The following is a 24,599-nucleotide window of genomic DNA, read 5'->3' as shown; positions in this document are numbered from 1 at the left end:
GCTCATGTTCTCTCATTGGGCTTGCTTGGATGTCACTTAAAACAGTCATGAAGGTGTCTTAATTTCAGAATCAATCCGAATGAAATCCCATGCAGTCCCTTTTCGATCTTCATAATCAACCACCAACTCTTTGTTCTTCTTACCTCCCACTGCCATCGGCAGAAGCTTGTGCCAGTGCTTCACCAGAAGAATATGTCCGCCATCTGGATGCTGCCGTGCACAAAACCACTCCCACTGATCATGGCGCTCTGCTTCCGCGACAAATTTCCACTCCCTCCACCAACCACCACCGTGGCCGATGAATCTGCCTGAAGCGTCGTTGTAGAAGCCAAGCCACATGGATTCATCCTCAACGCAGTGCCAAAGGCTGCTTCTATCAGGACGATGGCTGTCTCCGATCTGCTCCTCTTCTCGTGGACGTAGGCCCAAGTGACCTCCTTTGAGCGTAATGACAAGTCTTGATTCGCGATCGCAAATTAAGTATGTTCCTCCATTCCATGGGCATGAAAATCTCGAATAGTACGTGGTTGATACACTAGGTGTCAGTGTGGGGTCTTGTTCGCCGTCTCCGGTAGTAAATGACTGTGTTGGTGTAAGGCGCTCCCCATCTCCGGTAGTAGATGATAATGCGTCGTCATTATCCATGTTGCTTCATGTGTCGGGTCATGTCAGCTGTATATAATAGAAGAAAGGACACATTCACAGCAAGGCAATATGCTCAAACTTACAGAGGCGCGAAGCAATTTTCTTGGTGTTTTATTTGTGTCTTTCTGCCGATAAAGTGAATAGGATGAAATGTCGGACAGTAGACAGCTTATTCCATGGAGCTTCTAAGTATTAGTACAGAGTACTCCGTAGGAAAGGGGATATGAGATGATAAGTGCCACGTCAGACACACATGCAAGGCTGTCGCATTCCACTTTCGAAGAGGGGCTGTACGCTAGACTAACTAGGAGACTCGCAGGATTAGACTAAACACCCGGCACAGTGGTTCAACGAGTCACCAGCTCATCCTAGCCGCTGTTGCTAAGGACGCCAAATATCCTGTCCTGCCTCCTGTATAAACTGACTCTCTTTACGCAAATCCATTCTCTCCCTCAAGAGAAATCTATGCCTCATACAAATCTCTGATCGCAACCTGTGCCGAAACACCTTGTTCTCCTCAGCAATTCCGCCGGGTCAGCACTACTTTCGCTCCTCTTCTTCGGCATGATCCTTTTCCAGAGCTTCGACAATACAGGAATGTACCCATGCCGCCACATGCAGTGTACTTTGCCTCGTGGATTTTGGAAAAAGTGTATTCTGCTAGTTGTGGCCCTAAATCCGCCATATCAATTCAAAATAAACCAAAACAAACATTATTTCGTCTCAAACCCACTCTCAATCCTAAGCCACGCCCCAAAATCCCTCATCCCAGGATGTAAATTCCGCAGCGCCTTAATATCAGCCCGATACCCCTTCTGATAAAACCATTTAAGCATCTCCCCGAAATCCGGCATCCACCACAATAATAAATGCACCACGAACTCCAACGTCATGGGCAAATCATCTCCCGTCTTCTCCTTAAACACCTTCCCGAACTGCTCAAATGTAAGTTCATCACCTGCCAGGGATAAACACTTCCCTTTATAAATCTCAGGGTTCAAAAACGCCTGCACAGCGAAGAATCCTATATCCTCAACGGAAACAAGCTGCAACGGCTTATCCTGAACAGCGACTTTCCAAGCCGTCGTAAACACCTTCCCGGCGAAGTCCGGCGTGAAGTTATCCATAAACGCCACGGGGCGGAGAATCGTCCACGACATATTCGTACCCTTTGCCTGTTCGACAAGATGGTGCTCGATGTTATGCTTACTGATAAAATGCGGGATGGATGTTGGATTGTCATAGGAGGTTTCGTCGCCGCCGCGGTCGACGGAGGTGTAGACGAAGAGTTGGACGGAGTTTTTCAGCGCTACGTCGACAAGAGCTTTGCCTTGGTTTTCTTCGCGCGTTTGGTCGGAACTTCCGGGGGTGGGGGACTTTTTGACATCTTAGCTTCTAGCCTTTATTGAATATGTATACATGGTGTATCATACTTGGACACCAAACACCCCCCAAACAGGCTGCGAGGTGATCTTCTTCGCATTCGCAAAGATACCCCCCGGATCATCCAGATTCCCCTCCACCAATTTAATCTTCGAAGGATCCTTTTGCTGCAATTTCTGCGCACCCCCGGACGAAGTATTCCGGGTTACGGCGAGGATCTCGACGTCTGCGTCTTGGGCGAGAAGGGCGTTGATTACACCTCCGCCTTGTTTGCCTGTCGCGCCGGTGATGAGGATTGTTTTGGGCATGTTGGGTTGATTTGCTGGGTGTTGTTGTTTAGAGAGTTGGGTGGGAGTGGTATAAGTAGTGGTTACGGCATGCATAGTTCATGTAGATAAGCTTATCTGTTTTAGGTAGTGATGAGGTCATTGGGTGGGCGATTGATAAGCTCGGGGTTGGGGTCAATGCCAATGGTGTTCGGGGTCCGAGACTACCAACGGGACTGGGCAGATTAGAAGGAAACAAAAATGATCTGTTTCTATTGTATCAGAAAAGCAACTATCGAGATGGGAAGAAATAAGCAGGACTAATCAGGTTTGTAGCCGAAATCGGGTATTCGAACAATAATCAATTAGGTATAACTATATACAGGGTAACATGATTACAGTTTGGCCTTCTCACTAAACCGTGGTGCCTGTAATGGATCATAAGCTCCCACGCCCAGCGAGTCCGCCGGCACGGGCGCATGATGCCCACCGGTCAACCCGCGAACATCGATCAGGCTGGGGTTAAGGTCTGCGATGGAGCTTGCACCAATCAAGCGCATGTTCATTTCCATCTCATCCTTCAGCAGCTGAATGGCACGGTCGACACCCGCCTGCCCGTATGCGGACATGGCGTACAGGAACGGCCGGCCGATACCGACACCCTTGGCGCCCAGACACAGTGCCTTGAGGATATCAGTTGCGCGACGGACACCACCGTCGACGAAAATCTCGATGCGGTTCTCCCAGTTGCGCGCGCGGAGCGCAGGCATCACTTCGGCCAGAACCTCAATACCGGAGCGGGAGGTGTCGAGTTGGCGACCGCCGTGGTTGGAAAGGACAACACCGTCGCAGCCGGCCTCGACGGCGCGCAGGACGTCCTCCACGCACTGAACACCCTTGAGGATGATGGGCATCTTGGTGATAGACTGGAACCACGGGATATCTTTCCAGGAGAGTGAGGGGTCGATGAAAGAGGAGATGGCGCGCGCAGCGCCCTGCGAGCGGTCAACGGAGTCACCACCCGTGGATTGCACGTTCGAGCCGACGTCGGAGAACTTGGAGCGCATGTCCTTCTCGCGACGACCGAGTTGAGGCGCGTCGACGGTGATGAAGAGACCCTTGCAGCCGCGTGCTTCGGCATGCTGCACGATGCGCTTTGTGATATTGCGGTCCTTGTTGACGTACAGTTGCAGCCATTGGACTTGCTCACCCTTGCGGGCGTCGACGATGTCGTCAAACGAGCACGATGCCAGCGTCGGGATCATCTGGATGGCGCCGTGGTCGTGCGCTGCGCGGGTCAACACCACTTCCCCTTCGGGATTACCCAGCTTGCCAAGTGCCGTTGCCGTCACGTAGAATGGAATTGATGTCTTGCTGCCTAGCATTGTTGTGCTCATGTCGACGTTTTCCACATCGACGAGGATCCGTGGCCGGAACCAGACCTTGTGGTATGCTGAGTGGTTTTCGCGCATTGTCTTTCGTCAAGTTAGCAGACATCCTCTATCACTCCCATGGAGTGGAACATACTATCTCATCATCAGCACCACTAGAGTAGTATCCCCACGCAGTCTTCTTCATCACACTCCGCGCCACGGTCTCAAAGTCAAACAGGTTATAGCACGCAGCCAAAGGAGGCATGCGCTGAACGCGCTCTTGACGCGCTGTCTCCTCAGGGTCATGCGCCTTCTCCTCCTGCTCCACAGTCGCCATGTCTACTTGGCCAAGGTGTTTCGAGGAATCGAGGTACTTGTCGAGGGTGTCGGGAGGGTGGATAGGGTCAAATTCTTCAGTCGCATCTTTCCCTGCATACTTCAGGATAATCTTCTGGCCACCGGGGTGTTCTATAAGACCAATTGTCAGTAATTGACCGGCATAATCCCTGTTCTCATAGATGCTCACCTGGCAAGAACTCGGTGACATCGTAGGCTTTCCCGTGGACAATGACCCAGCACGAGTCCTTGGAGTTGTGCTCCGCAACTTGGGCGCCTGTAAGCTTCGACATGATCACTGTATCTGTATAATATTGAGAATGACTGGCTAACCAGAAAAGAGTAGAAGAGTCCAATTTAAGGACGCGCAAATGGAAATCGGCGGGCGGTGAGTGGCTGCTTTCCAACCGGGGAAATTTGCGGGGATCTCGGGCGATAGCTCTCGGCCGATTCTATCCCGAGACGAACTCCTACATGTGCTAGATATTCAACGAATCATACAATCAATAGCATGAATTGCTTATCTACACTCCCATTCTAACATCCCGGGGACATGGAACATGGAAAAAGCCTATGCTCATGCAGTATCGTGACAAACGTGGTGCATTTATGCCTCAGGCAGAATCACATGCCGGTGGCGATGCCCTAGGTTTCCGTTTTCGGCACATCCTCTTCAACGACAACAAAGGCATGTATTATTATTGTATATATCCTTCCCAATGTACTATAAATATGTGACAAGTCGCTTGGTGCTAAACTGCATACACTAAATCGATAACTCCGTTCCAAGCTCTGAAAATCATTTTCACATGTCATGGCTTCATATAGGATCCTTTTTTCTGTTTTAACATTAGCTCGCTTCGACATTCTTGGTCTGCTTTTTGGTACTGGCAGCAAAAGCTGCATATCTCTTCCTGGTTGCCTTTATTGTGTACATGAGGACTCATGTAGGAAATTGTAGAAACATCCTACAGAATCGTCTATCCAGCTATATGCGGAATTCTGCATGCTCTCGCTCATTTTCATGTTGAAGGCGGCTCTCCAACCCTAGCTTGACGCCACATTAATCGCCAGTGCGGTTATTGCCACGATAAGCGTAGCCAACTCCTTCACTCGGCTGCTCTTCAGAACCGATCAAGGCCCGAAAGCTTGCATGTCAAAAAATGCAGTGACACAACGAGTTGATTCCAGATACTCGTCGTAACTGGGCTCGGCCTTGCGAAAAGTTGCTAAGACCTCGTGGCAATTGAGAGACAGAAGTGGCCGGCTGCAAGAAGGTTAGAATCTCTATTCAATGAAGGCACTGCAGTTGTTGAGGACTTACTATCCGTCCATTGCAAGTTGTGCTTGCGAGTTCGTTTCTTTGTGGTTCCAAAAAGCGGCTTCTGCAGCCTCCTGTTTTTGCACCCGGATAAGGATGTGCTTCCGCAGCGTCTTCTTCACTTCAAGGACAGCCTGCACTGCGCCTGAGCTCGTCCTAAGGATGCCATTTGTCTCCGCCATGTACCATTCGTCGTTGGCCAGAGGGATCTTGAATGTTTTACGGACAAGACCCCGCTTTGACGAACCTTTCAGTGGTTGTCAATATCACGGTAAGAATGGTCATGACAGTGAGTCGTTTTACCTTCTATTCTCAATTTCATATCTGCTACAAGTCTGGGGTAGGAATCGATCCACCTTCACTTCACAATAGCTGGATAGTAATGGTTATCCGGGTGGAGGATATTATCAGGTTCCTTTCTCGCCTTGGTGTAAGGACCCTGAAACTTTTGCGCAGCTAATGTTTTTCGATAGAAGACAAACACTGAGGTAAGCAAATTGGGAAGAGCGTACCTTTTATTTTCGTGATCTCGAACTTCTTGTGTTCTAATTTCCGCCCGGCCACTGTATAGCACTTGGATGGTTCATTCGTAATATGGACATGCTGGCGACCTTGACCTTTAACCGGCACTTGCGGAGGCGGTACAGAGGTTGTCATGGGCTTTCAGTTGACACTAGGGACATGATTAGCAGCTGTTTCCTACACTCTGCCCTACCACATACCCCATTCCAACCGATGGTATCCAGCTCATCCAACAACAAGAGCAAAGGTGCGTTGACAGTCGTTTCATCTTCCAATTCTTGATACGGGGGCTATCTGCCCCCACTTTTTTGTCTTCAGCCTTTTGGTGTAACTCCATCTGCTGGGCTTTGAAGATAGTCGGTATAGCTCGCCGACTTAACAATGCCTGCTCCCTTTTTTCCTCTTCTACCATAACATGCCCTATGGCTATCATTAAGACCGAGCGAGTCGACGCCCCGTATTATGGTCTGAAGGTTTAGATTGTCTAACCTCCTGCATCCTTTCAACTAATTTGCTCTGTGATTGTGAAGGCCATTGTCTGTATAGTACCACGATCGCTTACTTTCTGCAATCATGTCTTCTTATGTTCAGCTGAAATTCTTTTCGAATATGCCAGTGTTTTGCAGTTTTCTCTCGTTTCCCTTCTCATATGCCAAATGACCACTTCGCTAGCTGTCTTCCGGAAAGCGTTGAACGGAGAGGAGCTTGCCTGGCCACTCTGGATAATCTCGTTGAAGCTCTCGTGGCTTTTTGTCTTTCATCTGGGGATAAAGTGGTTGACACTCCGAGATCGGGAATCAACGCTGCTTCTTGCCATTCAGCGTACAGTCCGTACTTGTCGAGATCATCCTCCGATCTTTCTTGGCCTGTCAAGGGCGGGGAATCCGAAACCTATTCTGAACGACGACGACATCAGAACGCTCCAGCTGAGGGTCGAAAACCTAGATACAAACTCAACAGCGCCATCTCCAGAACCGTCCTTCTTCGAACCCATGTCCCTCTCTGAGCTCCAGAGCTACTCGGTGATAGGCAATGAACAAGACATTTTATTACCACCTAATGAGAAGCACTGCACAAGAGCCCCTTGCGGAAAGAGATGCCGAGCAAACTGCAGAGACACTTTGCTCTCGTCTCGCACACGAGTTGTCATGTTTCGTCGAGCCAACATCGAAAAAGACCTAATACGCTGAGGTGGCTCATGGAATGGTATTATCAAGAGTGATTGGGTACTTATTTTGTTGGTCTATACGGCTTTAACTCGGGTGTACTTATAGTGGCTTGGGGGAGACGATAATTCGACACTGGCTTTTGAAGCATATATGCCTTCAAGATAATCCTTCCTTCGGCCCATGGGGCTCATGGCATACAAAAGACCCAATTACAAGACCTCATCTCATCTTCAGTATGAGACATGATATCAATGGAGACGAGACCCTCTCAGGGGAGAGCTGCTCTTGATCGTTGGCGCGATCAGGAGTCGGATGTCTTTTATACATTTCGAGGGACATTTGATCATCCCAGTATGCGTCCCGATTATCTTGTTTCATTCCTGTCTAACCATGTCTACAGATCATGATTTTCTCTTTCATGGGACCGCAGCACGGTCGGATTATCCAAGGTTTCCATGATGGTTAGGATTTTGCAATCCGTAAGGGTCCTCTGATTGAGCTCAACGATCCCTCTATTCGCCCATTCAATGTTTTTGTGCATTTTGCTGCGAGTAAAACAATCGGGGATACATGACATCTGGCCGTTCATACGATAGATGCAACTCAACAGGGCTAGCAGGCTATTACAAGAGTGGGATTGTGTCATGCTAGCGGCTACACCGATGTTAGTTTTTTGTCTTCGACTTCCTTTAGTGCCTTGCAACAACTCGCCAACAAGCATCACCACCATTCTCCCCTTTCCCCTTGTGATTCCTTTGGTTTTTCTATCGTAAAGCAAATTCATTATGTTGCTTCATTTGAAAATAATTGTATCCTCTTTAATGTGGAAATCGTGGATCATCATCGTTGACAGTGGAATATATATCGCTGAAATCAACCTGGCGTGAACTATACAACGGACATTGCGCGCCAAATATATAGCTGTTCTTTTCATTCAATTCCAATTTCAATTGGAAGAACAAACATAGACACAGACAGACACAATGCAATCCATCCTAAAATCAGTCATCGGACCCAAAAAGGAATTCCACGATCTCGGCGGTCGAGTCGCCTTGATCACAGGCGGCGCATTAGGCATTGGGTTAGTTCCTTCTACTCCTAACCATTCAATTGATAGACCTAACGCAATCTACTTCGTAGGTACCAAGTCGCACGCACATTCGTCCTCAACGGCGCCCGAGTAATCATGATAAACCGCAAAGAAGACCAAGGCCAAGACGCCATCGACAAAATCAAGCAAGAAGCGGGTCCAACAGCACAGATTGAATGGATGGAATGCGACATGGGCAATTTCCAGCAGATCAAGGATACTTTTACAAGTTTGCGCGAGCGGGAAGTGCGCTTGGATCTGCTCATCCTTTCAACTGGTATTAACGTGAACCAATACGGCGAGACACATGACAAGATCGATCGCCATTTTCAGGTGAATTGGCTTGGTCAATACTACGTGTGTAACTTGTTGTATCCGCTTTTGCGGAAGACATCGAAGTTGCCCGAGACGCCTGCTCCAAGGATTGTCTGGGAGACGTCTGAGCAGCATCGCATGGCGCCGTCGACGGTTCATTTTGGGTCGATGGAAGAGATTAATGACCCGAATGTTGGGAACCTTGAGTTGTACGAACGGATGAAGCTGGCCATTATTCTGGGAGTCAAGTATGGGCTCTTGGATCTGGTGGTCAAGCCCAACAACGATAACATTTATGTGCTTTCTGTGCATCCTGGTGCGGTAAGTGACGGCCCCAACCAACAGAATTGTTATGCATTAGCTGACGATTCCAGGTAAGCACGTCAATGCAACAACAATGGAAAGACGCATACCCCGGACTCTTCGGAAAGCTCTTGACAACAATGATGTTGGCGATTGGCCGAGACCCCGAACAAGGTGCATTTAGCGCCTTGTGGGCTGCAACAAGTCCCGAGATCGAAGAGAAAGGATGGAACGGGTACTACTTCTCTGATAGCTGCCAGCCAGGAAAGGAGTCGAAACAAGCATCTGATCCGAAGCTGGGGTCTGCGCTGTGGGACCTCACGCAGCGGATTATCAAGGATAAGATTGGCGATAATGCACTGACGGATTGGAATGCCGCCTGATTAAGTGTACATAAGATACCATGTCCATGTCCATAGTAATCCATGTTCCTGGATCAACGGGATTAGTCTGGCCCACAATAGGTTCTTTTCACGGAGCCTTCTGGAAGCTGCAGTAAGCTAGATACATTGGACCTATCGAAGGAATGTAACCGTGTCGACAAGGAGTCGTTACTCAATCTGCCGTCCGTAAGCGGCTTGCTTGAATCTGGTATGGCTGCAAGCGACATCGCCGGGCCTGGGCCTGGCCAAAGGAGTGTTGGCACTATTTATATGGCATCTCGTGTCAGATGACACCTGAGCATGGGTAGACAAAGAACCCATAACTATATAAGCAGTGCGCTTTCTCCCATAGCTCTGCTGTCAATATCAATTTCACTACGAAATAATTGGATGCAATTGCTCTGTTTCGTGGTGATTTCTCGCGCGTCAAAACACGTGACTTACTCGACTTCAGATATTCTGTTGCTCTTTTAACGAAACAACCGACAGTCAACTAACCAAGAACCGCAAACTACACGCACCATGTTTCGATCTCCAACACTTCGCATAAAATACCAGCTCTGCTGTGTCCACTGTTTCGATCATCCAAGCCAGGCCCGTTGAACACGGCCCAGATACTCAAAACAAACTGTGCCGCCGCCCCGGCAGGTTGAAGCCAAGACCGTGTCCGTGAAGGAGATCGGCTTGGTTAAGATTCGAACCGGACCGTGACTGATGCCGTTGGTGCCCGAATCATTGCGGGTTTTTTGCGGCACTTCTTGTGTGTCATGGTGCATGGCTTGCAGGGTATGTACTGGACTCGTACAAGTACATATGGAGTAAGTCGCGATACGGCCACATGATGGTGATGATGATGATGATGTCTTGGACGGATACGACTTAATGAGCGCTATTATTTTCTTTTTTGGGGCACTGGTTGCCTTTTCGCAATACATAGTACGAGTAAGTACCTTGGGGCCGAAGTTGACCGACAATTTTGATTGCTATTTTACGCGACTATCAATCGTATAAGAGTACAACTCTGGGATGACAAGTGACAAACTCTGTTTGGCGATGTTGATTGCTCCATAGATGGGACCTTTTTTTCACATTTCTTTTCCCCGCCAAGCAGATTTCCCACCACCTTTTCCATTCCCGGAGCGGCATGTCTATCTGTCCATGGAATGGAAATGAATTTGAAACAAAAAGAAGGGATTTGAAATCAACCATGTCGTGGAATCTCGAGTCCTCGGTTAAATTGCTCACTCTGCAAGGTATCACAGACCATGTTCTTGTACGGCCTCGTACAGACCTCGTACTATCTATGTACAGAATGTTGTGCGGCGTCTACTCACTATGATAGGTTATGTCTAGGATTTGAATTTTTCCATTTTCTATCTTGAGTTCTTTGAGCTTCCAGTCTCACGTCACCCTGCAGGAGGATTATCTTTGCGGCGCATTGTTATCATCGCCGGCGGCATCATCCGGTCCGGAGGAGCCGTGTTTTCGGCTTATTGTCTGACGTCGGGGATTGTCCGTGGTGAAGTCACATAGTTTGTAGATATACAGTCAGTACTCTGTATGTACTTGGGGATAGCTGCACGGAGTAAATAGATGAGGAATTTCTCCGACACCCAACGGTCCACAAAATCATCAGGAACGAGTAAGGATGCTACAAACTACAACGTAAATCCCGACTCTGCCACGAGCTCTTACTCATAGTACTACTTACCAGTACTCGCAGTTAAACATAGTGTGAGTATCACCGTACCACCTCAAGCACGCGGTTTTACTACATACTCCCAACAAACCAACCCTCGGAAATCCAATATCCTACACCTCGGCACGACAGTTCCATTGGCGCATGCAAATAACGCAACATCAACGCCCCAAAGAAAAAACCAATACTTAGCGCCGTCGCCAATCACGAGTAAGCATCCAAGTAGGTGTACAAGGATCAGCCCAGCAAGGCCCGGTGTTCCCACTATCGTTCAAAAGGAAGGACTCTTCACGAGGGACCCCGTACTTGTACATACTACTCCGTACCCCCGTACTTCCGTACGGATACTCCGTAAAGAGTCCGAAATCCGTGATTCAGCCGGCGTTACGCAACGGAAACGAAACCGAGAAGGAAAAGGGTGGCTTCTTTTTTGCTTCTGTTGCACGGATGATGATGCAGGTTTGGTCAGCTGTTCAATTGGATAATTTATAATTGCTTTCTTGGTATTTGGTCTTGGTGAGCTTAGTTTGGACCGATTAGAGACGGTGAATATGTATTTGCTTGTTTGTAGCTGGAATGAGCTCGATGAGACAAGTCTAGAATTGCATTATTTGGTGAATTGCAGCATATCCCTGGACTAGTTATAGGAGAATTACTAAAGTGCTGCCTATGGCATTCATCTAATCTCATCTCATCTCCATATTATCTCCAGACGGAGAACAACCGACAGTGGACAGCGGACAAACGGGGAGACCAACAGTTAATTAGCTGTGGGGATGAAGTACGGGGCAAGTTGTTGCATGTGCTCTGTATGTCAGATACTACTCTGTCCTATGCTTACTTGTATAATGCTACTCCGTACAGAGTACCATGAAGATGTCATAATTATGCCACCCCATTCACAAAAAGGATCCGGGGTACTCCATAACCCATAATCCATCCCCTCAGCGGAGACCTGGAGGTGGCTCATCTGTTCTCGTGACCCTTTCGGCCCCGGACAGCCCGTTTCCGTTTTAGGAAGTAGTATTGTACGTACCGTAATACCGTTAGCGTGGGAGCCAAGGTGTAATTGGCATGCAAGTTTCCTAGTTTGGCTAGGCTAAGCGGGACCGGGCGAAGAGAAGAGGCTGACGGCTTCCCGATAATTGTCTTGTTTGATCTGTAACTACGGAGAGAAGCCGTGAACTAGATTCAAGGACAAGAAAACAAGACGGGTGATCCATATTATACGAGAAGCTTGTTTTGACCAGGAATTACCGAGACTACTGCAGGCTCGAGTGCTTTACTCTGTAGAAAGAAAGAAAGATAAAATGAGACAAAACATAGCACATCTTGAATCTGTCTCAATAATTATTGTATTACCGTACCATACAGGCACTGACCAGGCTACGTACAAGTACTCCGTACAGGTGACTCTCAAGCGAAAAGGAACCTGGAGAATGGTCCACACCGGTCGGGTTGCCACGGGGCTCCATATTCTCTCTAGTACAGAATACTCTGTACTCGGAAAGCCCTTCATCCGGAATAGGCAAAGGGAAAAAAAAAAAAAAAAGAAAAGGAAGGAGAGTATGACGACTTTGGCTTTGGAGGTGAGAAATTGCCCTTCTCCCATTCACAGGCTGCGTTGGGAGAACAAACGACCTGATTCGTCTGAAGCCCCCAGACTGGTCGCTGATTGGATACCGTTGTGTCACATTCGGAAACGCATGTTCGAGATCCACCGTGCCTTGGGCCCACTTTCGGTTGCACAAAAGGGGACTAGTGTATACCCACTGCAAACTATGGTACAATTACATACAAGTACTGCATAGATACTCCGATACAAAGCTACAGCCTGAAGGCACCTGGGGTAGATATATCTTTCTTTCCCCTTTTTCTCCAGGTTTCTTTCTGAGAGAGATATATATATCTTTTTCAATTTTTTTATTTATTTTTTTATTTATTTTTTTATTTTTTTTTTTTTCCCACACTTTTTATTATCAGGTCAATTGTCTGTTTTCAGAAGAGATCTAAGATCTGAGATCTATCGTTCTGAACTCGACTGTGCTGTGCACATATCTTGCTGCTTTTTTGACCTAGTCTGCTGGTACAGCTTCTTCATCATGGCTCCTCCGACATACGCTGGCATGTCGGGCAAGCCCTTGTCGTTGACGGTTTCGACCATCGCGACCATGGGTTTCCTACTCTTCGGTTATGACCGTGAGTCTTACCCCATCCTAACAGGAGACTGAATATAGCTAACACAACGAAGAGGGCGTCATGTCTGGTATCATTAGTGACCCTTCCTTCAACGGCGTCTTTACCGCAACCAAGGGCGACAGTGTCATGCAAGCTCTGGTCACCGCCGTCTACGAACTGGGTTGTTTGGCCGGTGCCATCTGGGCCCTTATCTTCGGTGACAAGATGGGACGTCGATGGATGATTTTCTCCGGCGCCATTGTTATGATTGTTGGTGTGATTATTCAGGTTACCTCGTTTGTCGACCACATTCCTCTCCTACAATTCTTCATTGGCCGTGTCATCACTGGTATTGGCAACGGCATGAACACCTCGACGATTCCCACCTACCAGGCTGAGTGCTCCAAGACGACCAACCGTGGTTTGTTAATCTGTATTGAAGGTGGTGTCATTGCCATTGGTACTATGATCGCCTACTGGATTGACTTTGGTGCTCACTATGGCCCGACGGATTTGGTGTGGCGTTTCCCTATTGCCTTTCAGATTTTCTTTGGTATTATTATCATTGTTGGCATGTGGTATCTCCCTGATTCTCCTCGGTACTTAATCTCCAGGGGTAAAGTTGAGGAAGGTGAGAAGGTTCTGGCTGCACTTGGTGGTCGCGAGATTCACGACCACGAGACCCAGCTCCAGAAGCAGCTGGTTTTGGAATCCCTCGAAGCGTGAGTCTGCAATACAAGGATAAAAGCGGAATGAAAGCTAACTTGACTAGATCTGGCGCTGGCGAAGAGACCAAGTTCTCCGATTTGATGACCGGTGGCCGTTCCCAGCACTTCCGTCGCATGCTTATCGGTTCTTCCTCGCAAATCTTCCAGCAGCTCAGTGGTTGCAATGCAGTCATCTACTACCTTCCCGTCCTCCTGGAGAGCTCCCTTGGTGAAGACCATGACTTCGCCCTGCTCATTGGCGGTGTCAACATGATTATCTATGCTATTTTCGCCACATTCTCCTGGTTCTTCATCGAAAAGATCGGCCGTCGCAAGCTCTTCCTCTACGGTTCCTGGATCCAGTTCATCTCCATGACCATCACCTTTGCCTGTCTCATTCCCAACAGCGACGGCGCCAAGAAGGGCGCTGTGTTTGGTCTGTTCCTGTACATGGCCTGCTTCGGCGCCACATGGCTCCCCCTCCCCTGGTTGTACCCTGCCGAGCTCTCCCCGATCAAGACCCGCGCGAAGGCCAACGCCGTCTCCACCTGCAGCAACTGGCTGTTCAACTTCACCGTTGTCATGATCACCCCTGTCATGGTTGACCGTATCCAGTGGGGAACGTACCTCTTCTTCGCAGCCCTCAACGCCTCGTTCATTCCCGTGATCTACTTCTTCTACCCCGAGACAGCGAACCGCAGTCTCGAGGAGATCGATTTGATCTTCGCCAAGGGATTTGTCGAGAACATGTCCTATGTCACGGCTGCCAAGGAGCTGCCCAAGTTGTCCGACGAGGAGGTCGAGGCTATGAACAACGAGTTTGGTATTGGCAGCGGCGACTCGCGTGGTAGCGGTGGTTCCTCTGATGAAGTTGCTACTGAGAAGGGGGCTGCTCAGCACCAGCAGGTGACTGGGGAGGCTTAATGATTTTTGCTTTTACTTTTTTTTTTTTTTTTTTTTTTTTTTTTTTTTTTTTTTTTTTTTTTTCTTTTCTTCTTTTTGGTTTGCTTTGTATTGTTATGTGAAAAAAAAAAGTGCAACGACACCGTGGGCACAACTCATCTATTGCCGTGGTTTGCTTTAATAGTTTTTGTTTTACATTTGTCCGTGATATGGGATCTCTTACGGTTTTCGCTGGCAAATACCTGATACCCTTTACTTGCCTGTGGCTGGCATGATAGATGGTGCATCGCCGGTGTCTTGCACATGGTTACGTTTTCCCAGTTTTAGCCTGGGTTGCTTAATGTTTTGCGATGGGAATTTCATGGTCTATGATTGCTGTACAGTTGGAAAATATACCCGAGTGGCGATAGATTGGATAGCTCGATTGCTGAATACATAAACACATTTATGTTCAAAAAATTTCAAATTCAAGTTCATGTTCAACGTTCTGTGATTTTCTGATTTTCGCTGTCAATGTAACCGTAGTGGCCCTCGTGGAGAATGCGTGGACCACTGTGAGATCTGATCGGATCTGAGATCTGTTGTAAAGAATGTAAGAGGGGTTGTAATGTAAGTAAGTTATTGATTCCTGAGGCAGGAAACGTTTCGGGCAGTGGGGTCGGCTGGTTGCGGTAGTTTGTAGTTAGTATCTATTAGTTATAGTTAATGGATATGTATACTGAGTAAAGAGGTCAGTCTCACAATACACGAGGATTCAGGTGCGCGGAGTAAGGGAGAGACAAGTCAGCCTGACCATGGGGTCTAACAACTGGCAGTCACTGATGTGATCGATCAGTGATCAGTGATTGGACCTTGGGACTTAACCTGTCTATCATGTTATCAACCTTGCTTTTATCTGAGAGATACTGGATATCCTACAGTATCCTGCAGACATTTTAACTACACTGACATGCTCCGTACACCAACCCCAGCATGAGCTCCTCTCTCGAGGCCAAGATAGTCGTCCTCGGATCACAGGGTATCCCCTCTATTTCTTTATACCCAACTCCCAAACAATCTACCATACTAACCACCGAGCGCAGGCGTAGGAAAAACCTCCCTCGTCCACCGCTACGTCCAAAACACCTTCTCCCCCACAACCACAACCCCCACGCTGGGCGCCTCCTTCATAACCCAACGCATCCTCGACCGCACCTCCGACACAATCGTCCGTCTGCAGATCTGGGACACAGCAGGCCAAGAGCGCTTCCGGAGTATTTCCCGACTATATTATCGCGGCGCACACGCTTGTTTGCTATGCTATGATATCACCGATGAGAAAAGCTTCGAGGAAATGGCGGGGTGGTTGAAGGAGTTGAAGGATAACCTTGCCGTGGGCGATGATGGGGAGGGGATTGTGATACATGTTGTGGGGACGAAGTCGGATGTTGTGGCATTAGACCCTTCAAGACGACGGGTGCCGTTTGAGCGCACGATCGCGTATGTCGCCGAGCAGTTGTATCCCACCCAGGCGTCTACTCCGCCGGCTACTGCTACTGCTACGCCTACTACGTCGACGACGAGTTTCATGCATCGCTCCAGCAGTACGTTATTCCTGCAGAGCCCCGATAGTAAACGAAGCAGCGGGTTCTGGGGGCAGGATATCGGATGGGACTGCTGTCATGAGATCAGCGCGAAGGACGGCGAGGGTATTGAGGAGGTGTTTCGGGTGATTGCGCGGAAATTGGTTGAGCAGAGACATCGGCGGGAGGTAGTACGGTCGTCCGGGCCATTGGGGCTGTCTTTGTCGAGTGGTGGTGTGCGGTTGAGGAATCGAGGGGGCAGAGAGGTAGTGGAGGATCTTCCGGCGGTGGTCGCTGCGGAGGCGTCTTCGTCGAGGGGGCTTGGGGTTGATGGGAATGGGGGGTTTCGGTTGGGGCCTGCTGGACCGGGAGGTGCTGGGGGGGATGCGAAGAGGAGGAGTTGGTTGGGGATTTCGTCGAGTAGTGTTGCGTTGGATGCGTATGGGGAGGAGCAGTTGGAAGGGGAGAGGAAGAAGGGGAGGTGCTGTTAATGGTTATGGTTAATGATTTGCATTAAGTGGTATTTATGTGGATGTCTCACTCCACTGAGCTGGGCTGGGCAGATACCGCATTGGGTAAAAATGTTAGGATGGAATACGTCACTTCACGGCCATTGCTCTTTTCACAGCTATTTTTCTGTCAATTGTATACGGTAGACATATTTCTAGCTGGTAGTGCTAGGCGATTGTACACTGGGCAGGTAACTATCCAAACACTCACTCAATTGCAGCACGTGTCATCCCTCATCTATCCGGAACGTCTGAGATAGAAACATCACCGCATACGATCGTCACTCGACAGGCAGAGAAGAGCAATATACTTCGTTCAATTGTGTTCTAATTCCTCGTATCGGACTGTCTACCATAGATAGTCCCCGTCTCGGCCCCTACTGATCGGCATTGCCAATTTCCACCCGTCTTTGCCAGATTTTTCTTTTCTTTTCGCGACCGACCGACCGACCGACCGACCGACTTCCCTTTTCCACTCCGTACACCTCTCCTCTCCTTTCCTCCCTCTCATCCTTTCTATATACTACATACCAGGTGTACTCTGCGACAAGATATGAAATGACTCTGACATACCGTGTCGCTTCGGCCACACTGCTGATCCTCGCCATCATTCTCATCAAACGCCATCTCGACCACGTCCAAGATGATTCGCGCGTCCAGCCGTTCTGGCAGATCAGCTCGCCCGCCCCTACATCCGCTGGTTCGCCCGCTAACGAATTTGTTCCCGAGACGCCTGTGATTCCGGATACTTATCCTGTACAACAGGATGCTCCTGCTGCTGATCCGGAAAGCTATCACGATAGAGCACGGCCAGGGGTGAGCGGTATGAGGAAGACGAAACCGGGTGATAGAAAGGTGTTGTCGAAGAAGCCGGAGTATGAGACTACGCCGATTATCGTGCCAAATGATCGTACGATTGTCATGGCGAAGATGTCGTGGGAGGATACGTCGTGGGTGAGCAATGATTTGAACGAGTGAGTCTGCCCGAAACACTGGTAAAAGGACAAGTCTCACACACAGGCAGATGGCGAAACGTAATCTACACAGTCGATGACCCCTTCGCCTCGCGCCACACCCCCATCAACAAAGGCCGTGAAAGCCTCGCCTACCTCCACTACATCGTCGAACACTACCACGACCTCCCCGCAACAATCATCTTCCTGCACAGCCACAAAGACGGTTGGCCCCAAGCCTGGCACACAGACACCCTCTCCTACAGCAACGTCGAATCCGTCCGCTCCCTGCAAACAGACTTCGTCCAGAAAAACGGCTTCGCAAACCTCCGCTGCCAAGAATCCCCCGGCTGCCCGGACGAAATCCAACCCTTCCGCAACCCCTCGCGACCAGGCAAAACAGCAGAAAAAGTCTACGCGCAGGCTTGGGAGGAACTACACAACAACACAGAGGTGCCGGAGGTTGTCGCGGCGCCGTGTTGTTCGCAGTTCGCAGTGTCGAGGGATCAGGTGCTGCAGAGGCCGAAGAGTGATTATGAGCGGTATTATAATTGGGTGTTGACGACGGATTTGCCGGATGATTTGAGTGCGCGGGTGATGGAGTATAATTGGCATATTATTTTTGGGCAGAAGGCTGTTCATTGTCCGGATACGTTTCAGTGCTATCAGGATGTATATGGGAGTGCTTATTTTTGGTAGTTAGACCCTCGCTCCGGTTTAGGGGGTATCATGATAATATTTACGACTTTTAATTATATAGATTTGTTATGGATGTGTTTACTGTAGGGGCAGTTCCCTGTTTGTGACTGATTTGATATATGCGTATGCCGTACACAACCTTCATCCACAATGATATCGATTGTCTTTCAACACCCGGCAGCCCTCAAGCACCAAATTACCTGCCATATTACGGTCCCACATAGCTCCTAATACATCCACTGTAGTGGAGCGAAGAGTCAGGGTTCCGTTGAGTTGTGGAGGGCTGTGAAAAAGCTGATAACATGCACCAAGACGCAAAGCATGGTACAGAGGACGGACACTGATGTCGTCAGTTAACTCACAGATTTCAGGTTGCTCCGGGAAGAGTTCTGCATGAGTGGTGGTTGAGCTTGAAGAAGTGAGCAGCTTTGCATCTTGATAGACCACAAAGCGTTGGAGCACCTCCTGAGTACAAAGAGAATTGAATCCCAATCAACAAATTATTCGATGATTCGGTGGCTTTATGGTAACGATCCTTCCGAGACACCAACTAGCAACGACTTGCGGAGATTTGCTTGTGCAATCAGACCTCTATATAAGTTGACACTAAGTCGAATGGTTGGATTCTGCATGAATCTTTGGGTGTTGTGAGGAAGTAGCAAGTGCTGTGTCTTTCCAGTAGACTGGGAAGCAGGTTACATCTGAAGAGCATGGAGGTTCGCTGGCAAATAACAACCATCCCGACATTGGGCTCAGGGGTTGTTTGCGTGGTATCTTTGAAATTCTGCGGCTCACCCATATGCATCGCCATTTGATACTGCCGGCTCATGCATGTCAGCCTGTGTGGTATTTCATCTTGGACTGGAGTTCGAACTTACTCGCATGCTGTTGAGATCAGATGAGCGCTGTATAGGCGATACACCGATCAGGGCAAGTGTGTACGAGAGGATCTATGTTGCTAACCAGAAATTATTGGAAAAGAATGCTAGAACACAATCATTAGAATGTGCTTCTTTCCATTCATTGCTTTACGCAGGAATCGAACAGAAGGCATCTTCTGTTCTCACTGTTTCTCAACCCTACACCTAGAAGAGCGACAACCGCGCACTTAGCGTGCTCTGAATACAAAATAATATTCGTCCTACCACCGCTTTGTTTCCATGGAGTCGAGTAAGCAATATTCCAAGCCGTTAAGCAGTATTCTATGCTATTCCATGACTCACTATCGACACACGGCTGATCTTTGAAGCGTTAACCATGGCTTTCTGCCTGTACATCCTTGTTCATGGACACTCTTGTTCTTTGTTATCTTCTCCTTTGTATCATCTTCTGAGCTCCGTTGGCGCCATAAACAACTCAGTCAGGATATACATAGCTCGCAGTTATCGTGATGTAACCCACAGCTTACGATTTGCACACCATGAAGCAAGAGTCAACCCGTCTAAATCCCAATGTACACTACGGAATAACCAGTCTGTTGAGTCTCTTTATCTTCTCCAGGAAGAGACACGGGTCAGTCGAGATAGCAGGACGTTGGTGTAGTGGTCGAACGTCTAGTTCTACCCTTGTCAAATACCGTTCCTTGACAGCTGACTCGTGGCTTAGCGCCAGGAGATAAATCATAATTAGTAATTTCAGAATCCCATGTACTCACGGACTTCGTAGCCTTGCGGTACTATGTATAGTTCGGAATAGGGACCTAGATTGACCAATAACCCTAACTGTATCATGTGATCGACACAACCTGTATGTTTCTTGCAGGACGTTTTTCGGAGAATCCAATCCAGTTTACCAAGTAGATCCCTAATAATCATTGATAGCTGTGCTAAGTATAACCCCTCGGTACTCATCTGACCCGATGGATACCAAGACCCGGCATTTTAGCGCTCCGCAACGGCCTGGTGTGTGCTACAACCACAGTGTTATGAGGGACGTTTAGCAGCGACAGCGCGACTAAACTTGGTCTACCAGTAAGATCGGATCGGGTGATCATGGAGCCAACGGTATATAGATTAGCTACTCTAAGTGTGGAGTGTTCCTTTGGGGATGTTGCACAGGGCTGCAACGATTGTAACATTTTACACAACTTCATCTTCACTGCCTCTTAATAAGGTGTATTAAGATCTGTTGCTATATTGAGATACAGCTGTGCTGGAAATTGTAGTTGCGAAAACGTTGCTAAAAGTCCCCAATATCGTTGCCAGATCCGCAAGGCAATGAACGGCTGGGGATCATTTGTTTACCTCTCAGCTCCATACCGAAAAGTAACCGCACCAAAACCACAACCATGCTACTCAGCTTATCTGCTTGTATACTGCTCCTAATTCACAATGTCGCGTCAACATGCGATCGCCCATATTCTACGCGCATGGCTGATAGTGTCATCGCGCGCAATGACGACATAACAGACCATCCGTCATTCTCGGATTATCTCAAAATTGGCTTCTTCCAATCTGCGGTCTTGCGCGTCTTGGATTACCATGGAACGACTGAAAGCGCATGCCCTGATACAAACACGGACTGGGAGGAGTATCTGGAGTCTAGCTCGGAGGGATTACTCCCCTATCTGACCAATGCGACGCGAGATACGGGATATCCGCTGGATAGGTTTGCGACGGGCGATGGGTTGACACATTTGCATGCTCACTTCCATTTCTAGTTAATAAGATCATTCGCTAACAAGAGCGCGTGAATTTAGGTACGACAAATCGCAAAACACCACAGTCAGAAATGCACTACACGCTCTCCGTCAATCAGCCAACCTCCAAGCCCGAAACCAGTACGGTGGATACTGGTTTTACACATACCCGAACTGGAGCTATCTCGACGGCACATACTCCCTTCTCCCATTTCTGGTAGAATATACACAGCGATTCGATCCTGGAAATGCCACCGCCGTCGCAGGGGATGTCATTCATCAGCTCGAGTTGTTGTGGACACATTGTCAGGACCAAAGCACCTCTGCCAGTGAGGGTAATGGCAGCGGGCTTCTAGTACAAGGTTACGACTCCACCAAGAAAGCCTCCTGGGCTAACCCTATCACTGGGGGTAGTCCGTATGTCTGGGGCAGAGCGCTAGGGTGGTATTTCATGGCGCTTGTTGATGTGTTCGACATTGTACACTCCCATGATATCTTTCCGAAAGAACTGGAGTCATATATCCGTCAACTATATACAAAATTGGCGCATGCTGTCCTCTCAGCCGCAGACAAATACAACGGCTGCTGGTGGCAAGTCGTGACTCTGCCTCACGCAAAGGGGAATTATATTGAGACGAGCGGGTCGGGGATGCTTGTTTATGGGTTGCTCAAGGGTTCTCGTCTCGGGTTGTTGTCTGCTGAAGAGGAGTATACAGGCGTGGCAGAGAAATGCTATAACCATATGCTTCAGGAATACGTGGTTGATGAAGGCGATGGGTTACTTGGGTTTAATGGCACTGTCGGGGTGTGTAGCTTGAATTCAAGCGCGACTTACGAGGTGAGTTCTTATCCGTACTCAAATCAAAAGTCCGGTGGCACTAACTGCTGCTGCAGTACTATGTCAATGAGCCGGTGGCGTATAACAGCCTGCATGGGATCGCGGCGTTCACATTGGCGAGTCTGGAGCATGAAATGCGGTCTAACTGAGTTTTATGACAAGTATTTAATGTTTAATAGCAGTACAAAGTACTATGCGTGGACACAGTGGATACCTGGCGTGGAGATGTGCATAGAGTCCGGGTCGGGAAGGTGACTTGTATCCAGGGCGGTGATATGATTGGCCGGAAAAAACAGCCAGGATGAAGCTACCTGTCTCCCATGCAAGACTATTTTAGTTCAGTGTGAATACATCATACTGACGAAATGTAACCTGATTGTCGCCAAGAACGTTATGATTTTATTTGAGAGTCTCCAATTCCATAGAACTACACTATTGAGTACACACTGCAAAATGCCATCCTACAACGAAGCCCTAGATCTTCTCATCACCGAAGCACAACATGCACCACCAACAACAGAGACAGTACCGCTATGTGACGCCCTCAATTGCATCTCGAAGTGCGAGTACCGCAGCCCCTCCTCAACACCCAAGCATGACACATCCGCCATGGACGGCTACGCATTGAACGCCGCCGCTACACGAACAGCTTCCCCCTCCACTCCAATCATCTTCCACGTCGCAGGCACAATGGCTGCCAGCGACGCACCAATGGTCATCTCCGGCGAACCCGATTCGGATGCTTCGGTGTATCCGTGCGTGGAGATCATGACTGGCGCAAGATTTCCCGAGGCTATTGAGGGTGATCATAGACCGTTCGATGCGTGCGTGAAATTAGAGGACGTGGACGTTTTAGTAGGAAGGGGAGAGAGGCCATCGGGAAATCGATATATACAGGTTGTCAAGCCGGTGGACGCAAACCAGAATCGGAGGGTGGCGGGGCGTGATTTTTCAGAAGGGGATACTGTGGTTAAGGCTGGGACAAGGATAAAACCCAGACATGTCATGGCGTTGGCGGCTGTCGGAGTTAGAGAGGTTGAGGTGGTGAGGATAAAGGTTGGGGTGTTTTCCACAGGAAATGAGTTGTCAGCGGATGCACGAAGTCGGGTCCAGGATGTTAATGGGCCATATGTTACGGCTTGTTTGCGGGATTGGGGTATTGATGTTGATTTTCTCGGGGTGTTGGATGACGGTGCTGAGACGATGGTATCGGCATTGGAAAGTCGTCTGCGCGGGAACAAATACGATATTATCATCAGTACTGGGGGGGTCTCGACGGGACGATTCGATCTGATTCCGACTTCATTAGAGGATCTTGTTGCGCGGGTCGTCTTTCATAAGATCGCTATTCGGCCTGGACATCCGGGGCTTTTTGCGAAGATTCCTATACCTGATACATATGGACCCGAAACAGCCTTCTTTGGCATGCCCGGAAACCCCGTCGCCAGCGCTGCTTGCCTCCGCTTCCTCGTCCTGCCTTATGTTCAGCGTCTGCAAGGCCAGTCACCGGAATCTGCATTTAAAGCAACAATACGACGAGACCACAACGAACCGCAAACAAACGGCGCCATCAAGCATGACATAAACGGATCCAAATCACTGATATCAACATGTCCAGCAGACAAAGATATCTTCCGTCCGGGCATATTGCACCGCCACCCGACAAGCAAATTAGACGTGGTTCTCATAAACGACCACAGCCCCAACAAAATCAAACCGTTTCTTGAATCCAACTGCTGGATTCATGTTCCCCAAGGCGAATCGGAGCTGCATGAGGGAGATATTGTCGATGTCTTCCTGAACGAATGACAACCAAGTTTCCTAATGTATATAGAGGTAGACGAAATTAATTCATCCGCTTCATATCCAGTGCCCGCTGCCACTCTTCCAAGTTATTTGTATTGAATAGCCATTGCTCGTTTTCTGGCCGTAGTGTCCTACCATGTAGGCGCTTTACTACCGCACTAGGACCCAGTATCCCTTGTTCGACGTTCTTCTGGAGGTAATGTAGAGCATCTGGCGTCCAGATTGCGAGAAGTGGCTCGTTGAAGCCTTCTGCGTTGGAGAAGCACGTAACAGGTACCCTGCTGGACTCAGACTCTTCGCGTAGAGACTGCAACGCCGCAGTCGTTAAAAACGGGTAATCGCATGCCACTACAAGCCAGGTAGCCGATGGATCCTGGCGATGTGCAGAAAGAAGTCCTGCTGCCGGTCCAATGTCTACATCTTTGTCCTGAGGACTGCCGTCCTCATTGTCGTAGATTAACCGGACGGTTAATGCTGATCCCCCGATATTCAACTTCAGCACATCATCAGGTGAGCATCCCACATTGTCGTTTCCGTAAAAGGCTTGCGCAGAAGTCCGGTCCCTTAGCGATACATATGCCGTATCGGACTCAGGACATGCGGCATGCAGGACAGAGATCAGACGCTTGTACATCGGTTCATTGTCCCCTATACAGAGGAGCTCCTTGCGCGTGCCCATTCGCGATGACCGTCCTCCCGCGAGCAATAGAGGCTTGAGGGATGCCATGGTTGGTGGATGGTTGTTCCGTGTGAGAGTGGATGGACGAAGAGGATGCTATGAGATCATGATGACGTTATTGCTGATATCGCGATTAGATCGATGTCAAACAGTACACAAGAGGGTGCTACCACTATGTACCCCTGGTATTACCACTACCTATTTAGATGTTTTCCGGAAAACTTCCATGGGACTTCCCTTTCCGTTTTCGGCTTGACTTCACGCCGCTTTATGCTCACTGAGCAGCCCGGAACGTATCCGCCCATCACCGCTTTCCCAGAAT

At 48.8% G+C, this 24,599-nt stretch overlaps 11 protein-coding genes across 11 annotated transcripts; 6 read left to right on the top strand and 5 right to left on the bottom strand.

Annotated features, from left to right (window-relative positions):
* Positions 1-818, bottom strand: ASPGLDRAFT_163218 (uncharacterized protein). Its single transcript, XM_022542534.1, has 2 exons — positions 729-818; positions 1-649 (listed from the first exon to the last, which is right to left on the bottom strand). The coding sequence occupies exon 2, from the start codon at positions 643-645 to the stop codon at positions 46-48; it is 600 nt and encodes a 199-aa protein (XP_022405328.1). The 5' UTR covers positions 646-649; positions 729-818; the 3' UTR covers positions 1-45.
* Positions 819-1,281: 463 nt separating this feature from the next.
* Positions 1,282-2,361, bottom strand: ASPGLDRAFT_141354 (uncharacterized protein). The gene is made up of 2 exons (XM_022541734.1): positions 2,079-2,361; positions 1,282-2,021 (listed from the first exon to the last, which is right to left on the bottom strand). Exons 1-2 carry the CDS (start codon positions 2,334-2,336, stop codon positions 1,359-1,361), a joined length of 921 nt encoding a protein of 306 aa, XP_022405327.1. The 5' UTR covers positions 2,337-2,361; the 3' UTR covers positions 1,282-1,358.
* Positions 2,362-2,575: 214 nt separating this feature from the next.
* On the bottom strand, positions 2,576-4,333 carry ASPGLDRAFT_54666 (L-lactate dehydrogenase (cytochrome)). The gene is made up of 3 exons (XM_022548093.1): positions 4,194-4,333; positions 3,822-4,135; positions 2,576-3,769 (listed from the first exon to the last, which is right to left on the bottom strand). Exons 1-3 carry the CDS (start codon positions 4,294-4,296, stop codon positions 2,690-2,692), a joined length of 1,497 nt encoding a protein of 498 aa, XP_022405326.1. The 5' UTR covers positions 4,297-4,333; the 3' UTR covers positions 2,576-2,689.
* Positions 4,334-5,137: 804 nt separating this feature from the next.
* Positions 5,138-5,646, bottom strand: ASPGLDRAFT_22147 (uncharacterized protein; the record flags this gene model as incomplete). The annotated part of the gene is made up of 3 exons (XM_022543157.1): positions 5,138-5,270; positions 5,328-5,571; positions 5,628-5,646. 3 exons carry the CDS (start codon positions 5,644-5,646, stop codon positions 5,138-5,140), a joined length of 396 nt encoding a protein of 131 aa, XP_022405325.1.
* A 2,352-nt stretch (positions 5,647-7,998) lies between these two features.
* ASPGLDRAFT_141349 (short chain dehydrogenase/reductase family protein) lies at positions 7,999-9,166 on the top strand (the record flags this gene model as incomplete). Its single annotated transcript, XM_022541733.1, has 3 exons — positions 7,999-8,096; positions 8,156-8,741; positions 8,795-9,166. 3 exons carry the CDS (start codon positions 7,999-8,001, stop codon positions 9,104-9,106), a joined length of 996 nt encoding a protein of 331 aa, XP_022405324.1. The 3' UTR covers positions 9,107-9,166.
* Positions 9,167-12,907: 3,741 nt separating this feature from the next.
* Positions 12,908-14,691, top strand: ASPGLDRAFT_71633 (putative MFS monosaccharide transporter; the record flags this gene model as incomplete). The annotated part of the gene is made up of 3 exons (XM_022549561.1): positions 12,908-13,004; positions 13,057-13,705; positions 13,756-14,691. The coding sequence occupies 3 exons, from the start codon at positions 12,908-12,910 to the stop codon at positions 14,612-14,614; spliced, it is 1,605 nt and encodes a 534-aa protein (XP_022405323.1). The 3' UTR covers positions 14,615-14,691.
* An 874-nt stretch (positions 14,692-15,565) lies between these two features.
* On the top strand, positions 15,566-16,646 carry ASPGLDRAFT_116578 (Rab family GTPase; the record flags this gene model as incomplete). The annotated part of the gene is made up of 3 exons (XM_022539779.1): positions 15,566-15,611; positions 15,676-16,391; positions 16,458-16,646. The coding sequence occupies 3 exons, from the start codon at positions 15,566-15,568 to the stop codon at positions 16,644-16,646; spliced, it is 951 nt and encodes a 316-aa protein (XP_022405322.1).
* A 576-nt stretch (positions 16,647-17,222) lies between these two features.
* On the top strand, positions 17,223-18,316 carry ASPGLDRAFT_31768 (DUF3431 domain-containing protein; the record flags this gene model as incomplete). The annotated part of the gene is made up of 2 exons (XM_022544097.1): positions 17,223-17,638; positions 17,689-18,316. The coding sequence occupies 2 exons, from the start codon at positions 17,223-17,225 to the stop codon at positions 18,314-18,316; spliced, it is 1,044 nt and encodes a 347-aa protein (XP_022405321.1).
* Positions 18,317-20,684: 2,368 nt separating this feature from the next.
* On the top strand, positions 20,685-21,941 carry ASPGLDRAFT_63490 (uncharacterized protein; the record flags this gene model as incomplete). Its single annotated transcript, XM_022548666.1, has 3 exons — positions 20,685-20,953; positions 21,015-21,792; positions 21,849-21,941. 3 exons carry the CDS (start codon positions 20,685-20,687, stop codon positions 21,939-21,941), a joined length of 1,140 nt encoding a protein of 379 aa, XP_022405320.1.
* Positions 21,942-22,245: 304 nt separating this feature from the next.
* Positions 22,246-23,601, top strand: ASPGLDRAFT_63489 (molybdopterin molybdotransferase MoeA; the record flags this gene model as incomplete). Its single annotated transcript, XM_022548665.1, has 1 exon — positions 22,246-23,601. The coding sequence occupies one exon, from the start codon at positions 22,246-22,248 to the stop codon at positions 23,599-23,601; it is 1,356 nt and encodes a 451-aa protein (XP_022405319.1).
* A 37-nt stretch (positions 23,602-23,638) lies between these two features.
* ASPGLDRAFT_163193 (molybdenum cofactor guanylyltransferase) lies at positions 23,639-24,325 on the bottom strand (the record flags this gene model as incomplete). Its single annotated transcript, XM_022542533.1, has 1 exon — positions 23,639-24,325. The coding sequence occupies one exon, from the start codon at positions 24,323-24,325 to the stop codon at positions 23,639-23,641; it is 687 nt and encodes a 228-aa protein (XP_022405318.1).
* Positions 24,326-24,599: the final 274 nt, after the last annotated feature.

Source organism: Aspergillus glaucus (genome assembly GCF_001890805.1).
Source record: "Aspergillus glaucus CBS 516.65 unplaced genomic scaffold ASPGLscaffold_2, whole genome shotgun sequence".
Taxonomy (NCBI): domain Eukaryota; kingdom Fungi; phylum Ascomycota; class Eurotiomycetes; order Eurotiales; family Aspergillaceae; genus Aspergillus; species Aspergillus glaucus.
Note: the sequence above shows the minus strand (reverse complement) of the source record. Positions and strands in the feature narration are given on the sequence as shown.

Bases quoted from the DNA above. Each gene is read 5' to 3' on its own strand.
- ASPGLDRAFT_54666 (XM_022548093.1), bottom strand. From the start codon at position 4,296: ATGTCGAAGCTTACAGGCGCCCAAGTTGCGGAGCACAACTCCAAGGAC. The intron at 4,136-4,193 runs GTGAGCATCTAT...TTGGTCTTATAG, and splicing joins TGTCACCGAGTTCTTGCCAG to AACACCCCGGTGGCCAGAAG. The intron at 3,770-3,821 runs GTATGTTCCACT...ACTTGACGAAAG, and splicing joins GTGGTGCTGATGATGAGATA to ACAATGCGCGAAAACCACTC.
- ASPGLDRAFT_141354 (XM_022541734.1), bottom strand. From the start codon at position 2,336: ATGCCCAAAACAATCCTCATCACCGGCGCGACAGGCAAACAAGGCGGA. The intron at 2,022-2,078 runs GTATGATACACC...GATGTCAAAAAG, and splicing joins GGGGGGTGTTTGGTGTCCAA to TCCCCCACCCCCGGAAGTTC.
- ASPGLDRAFT_163218 (XM_022542534.1), bottom strand. From the start codon at position 645: ATGGATAATGACGACGCATTATCATCTACTACCGGAGATGGGGAGCGC.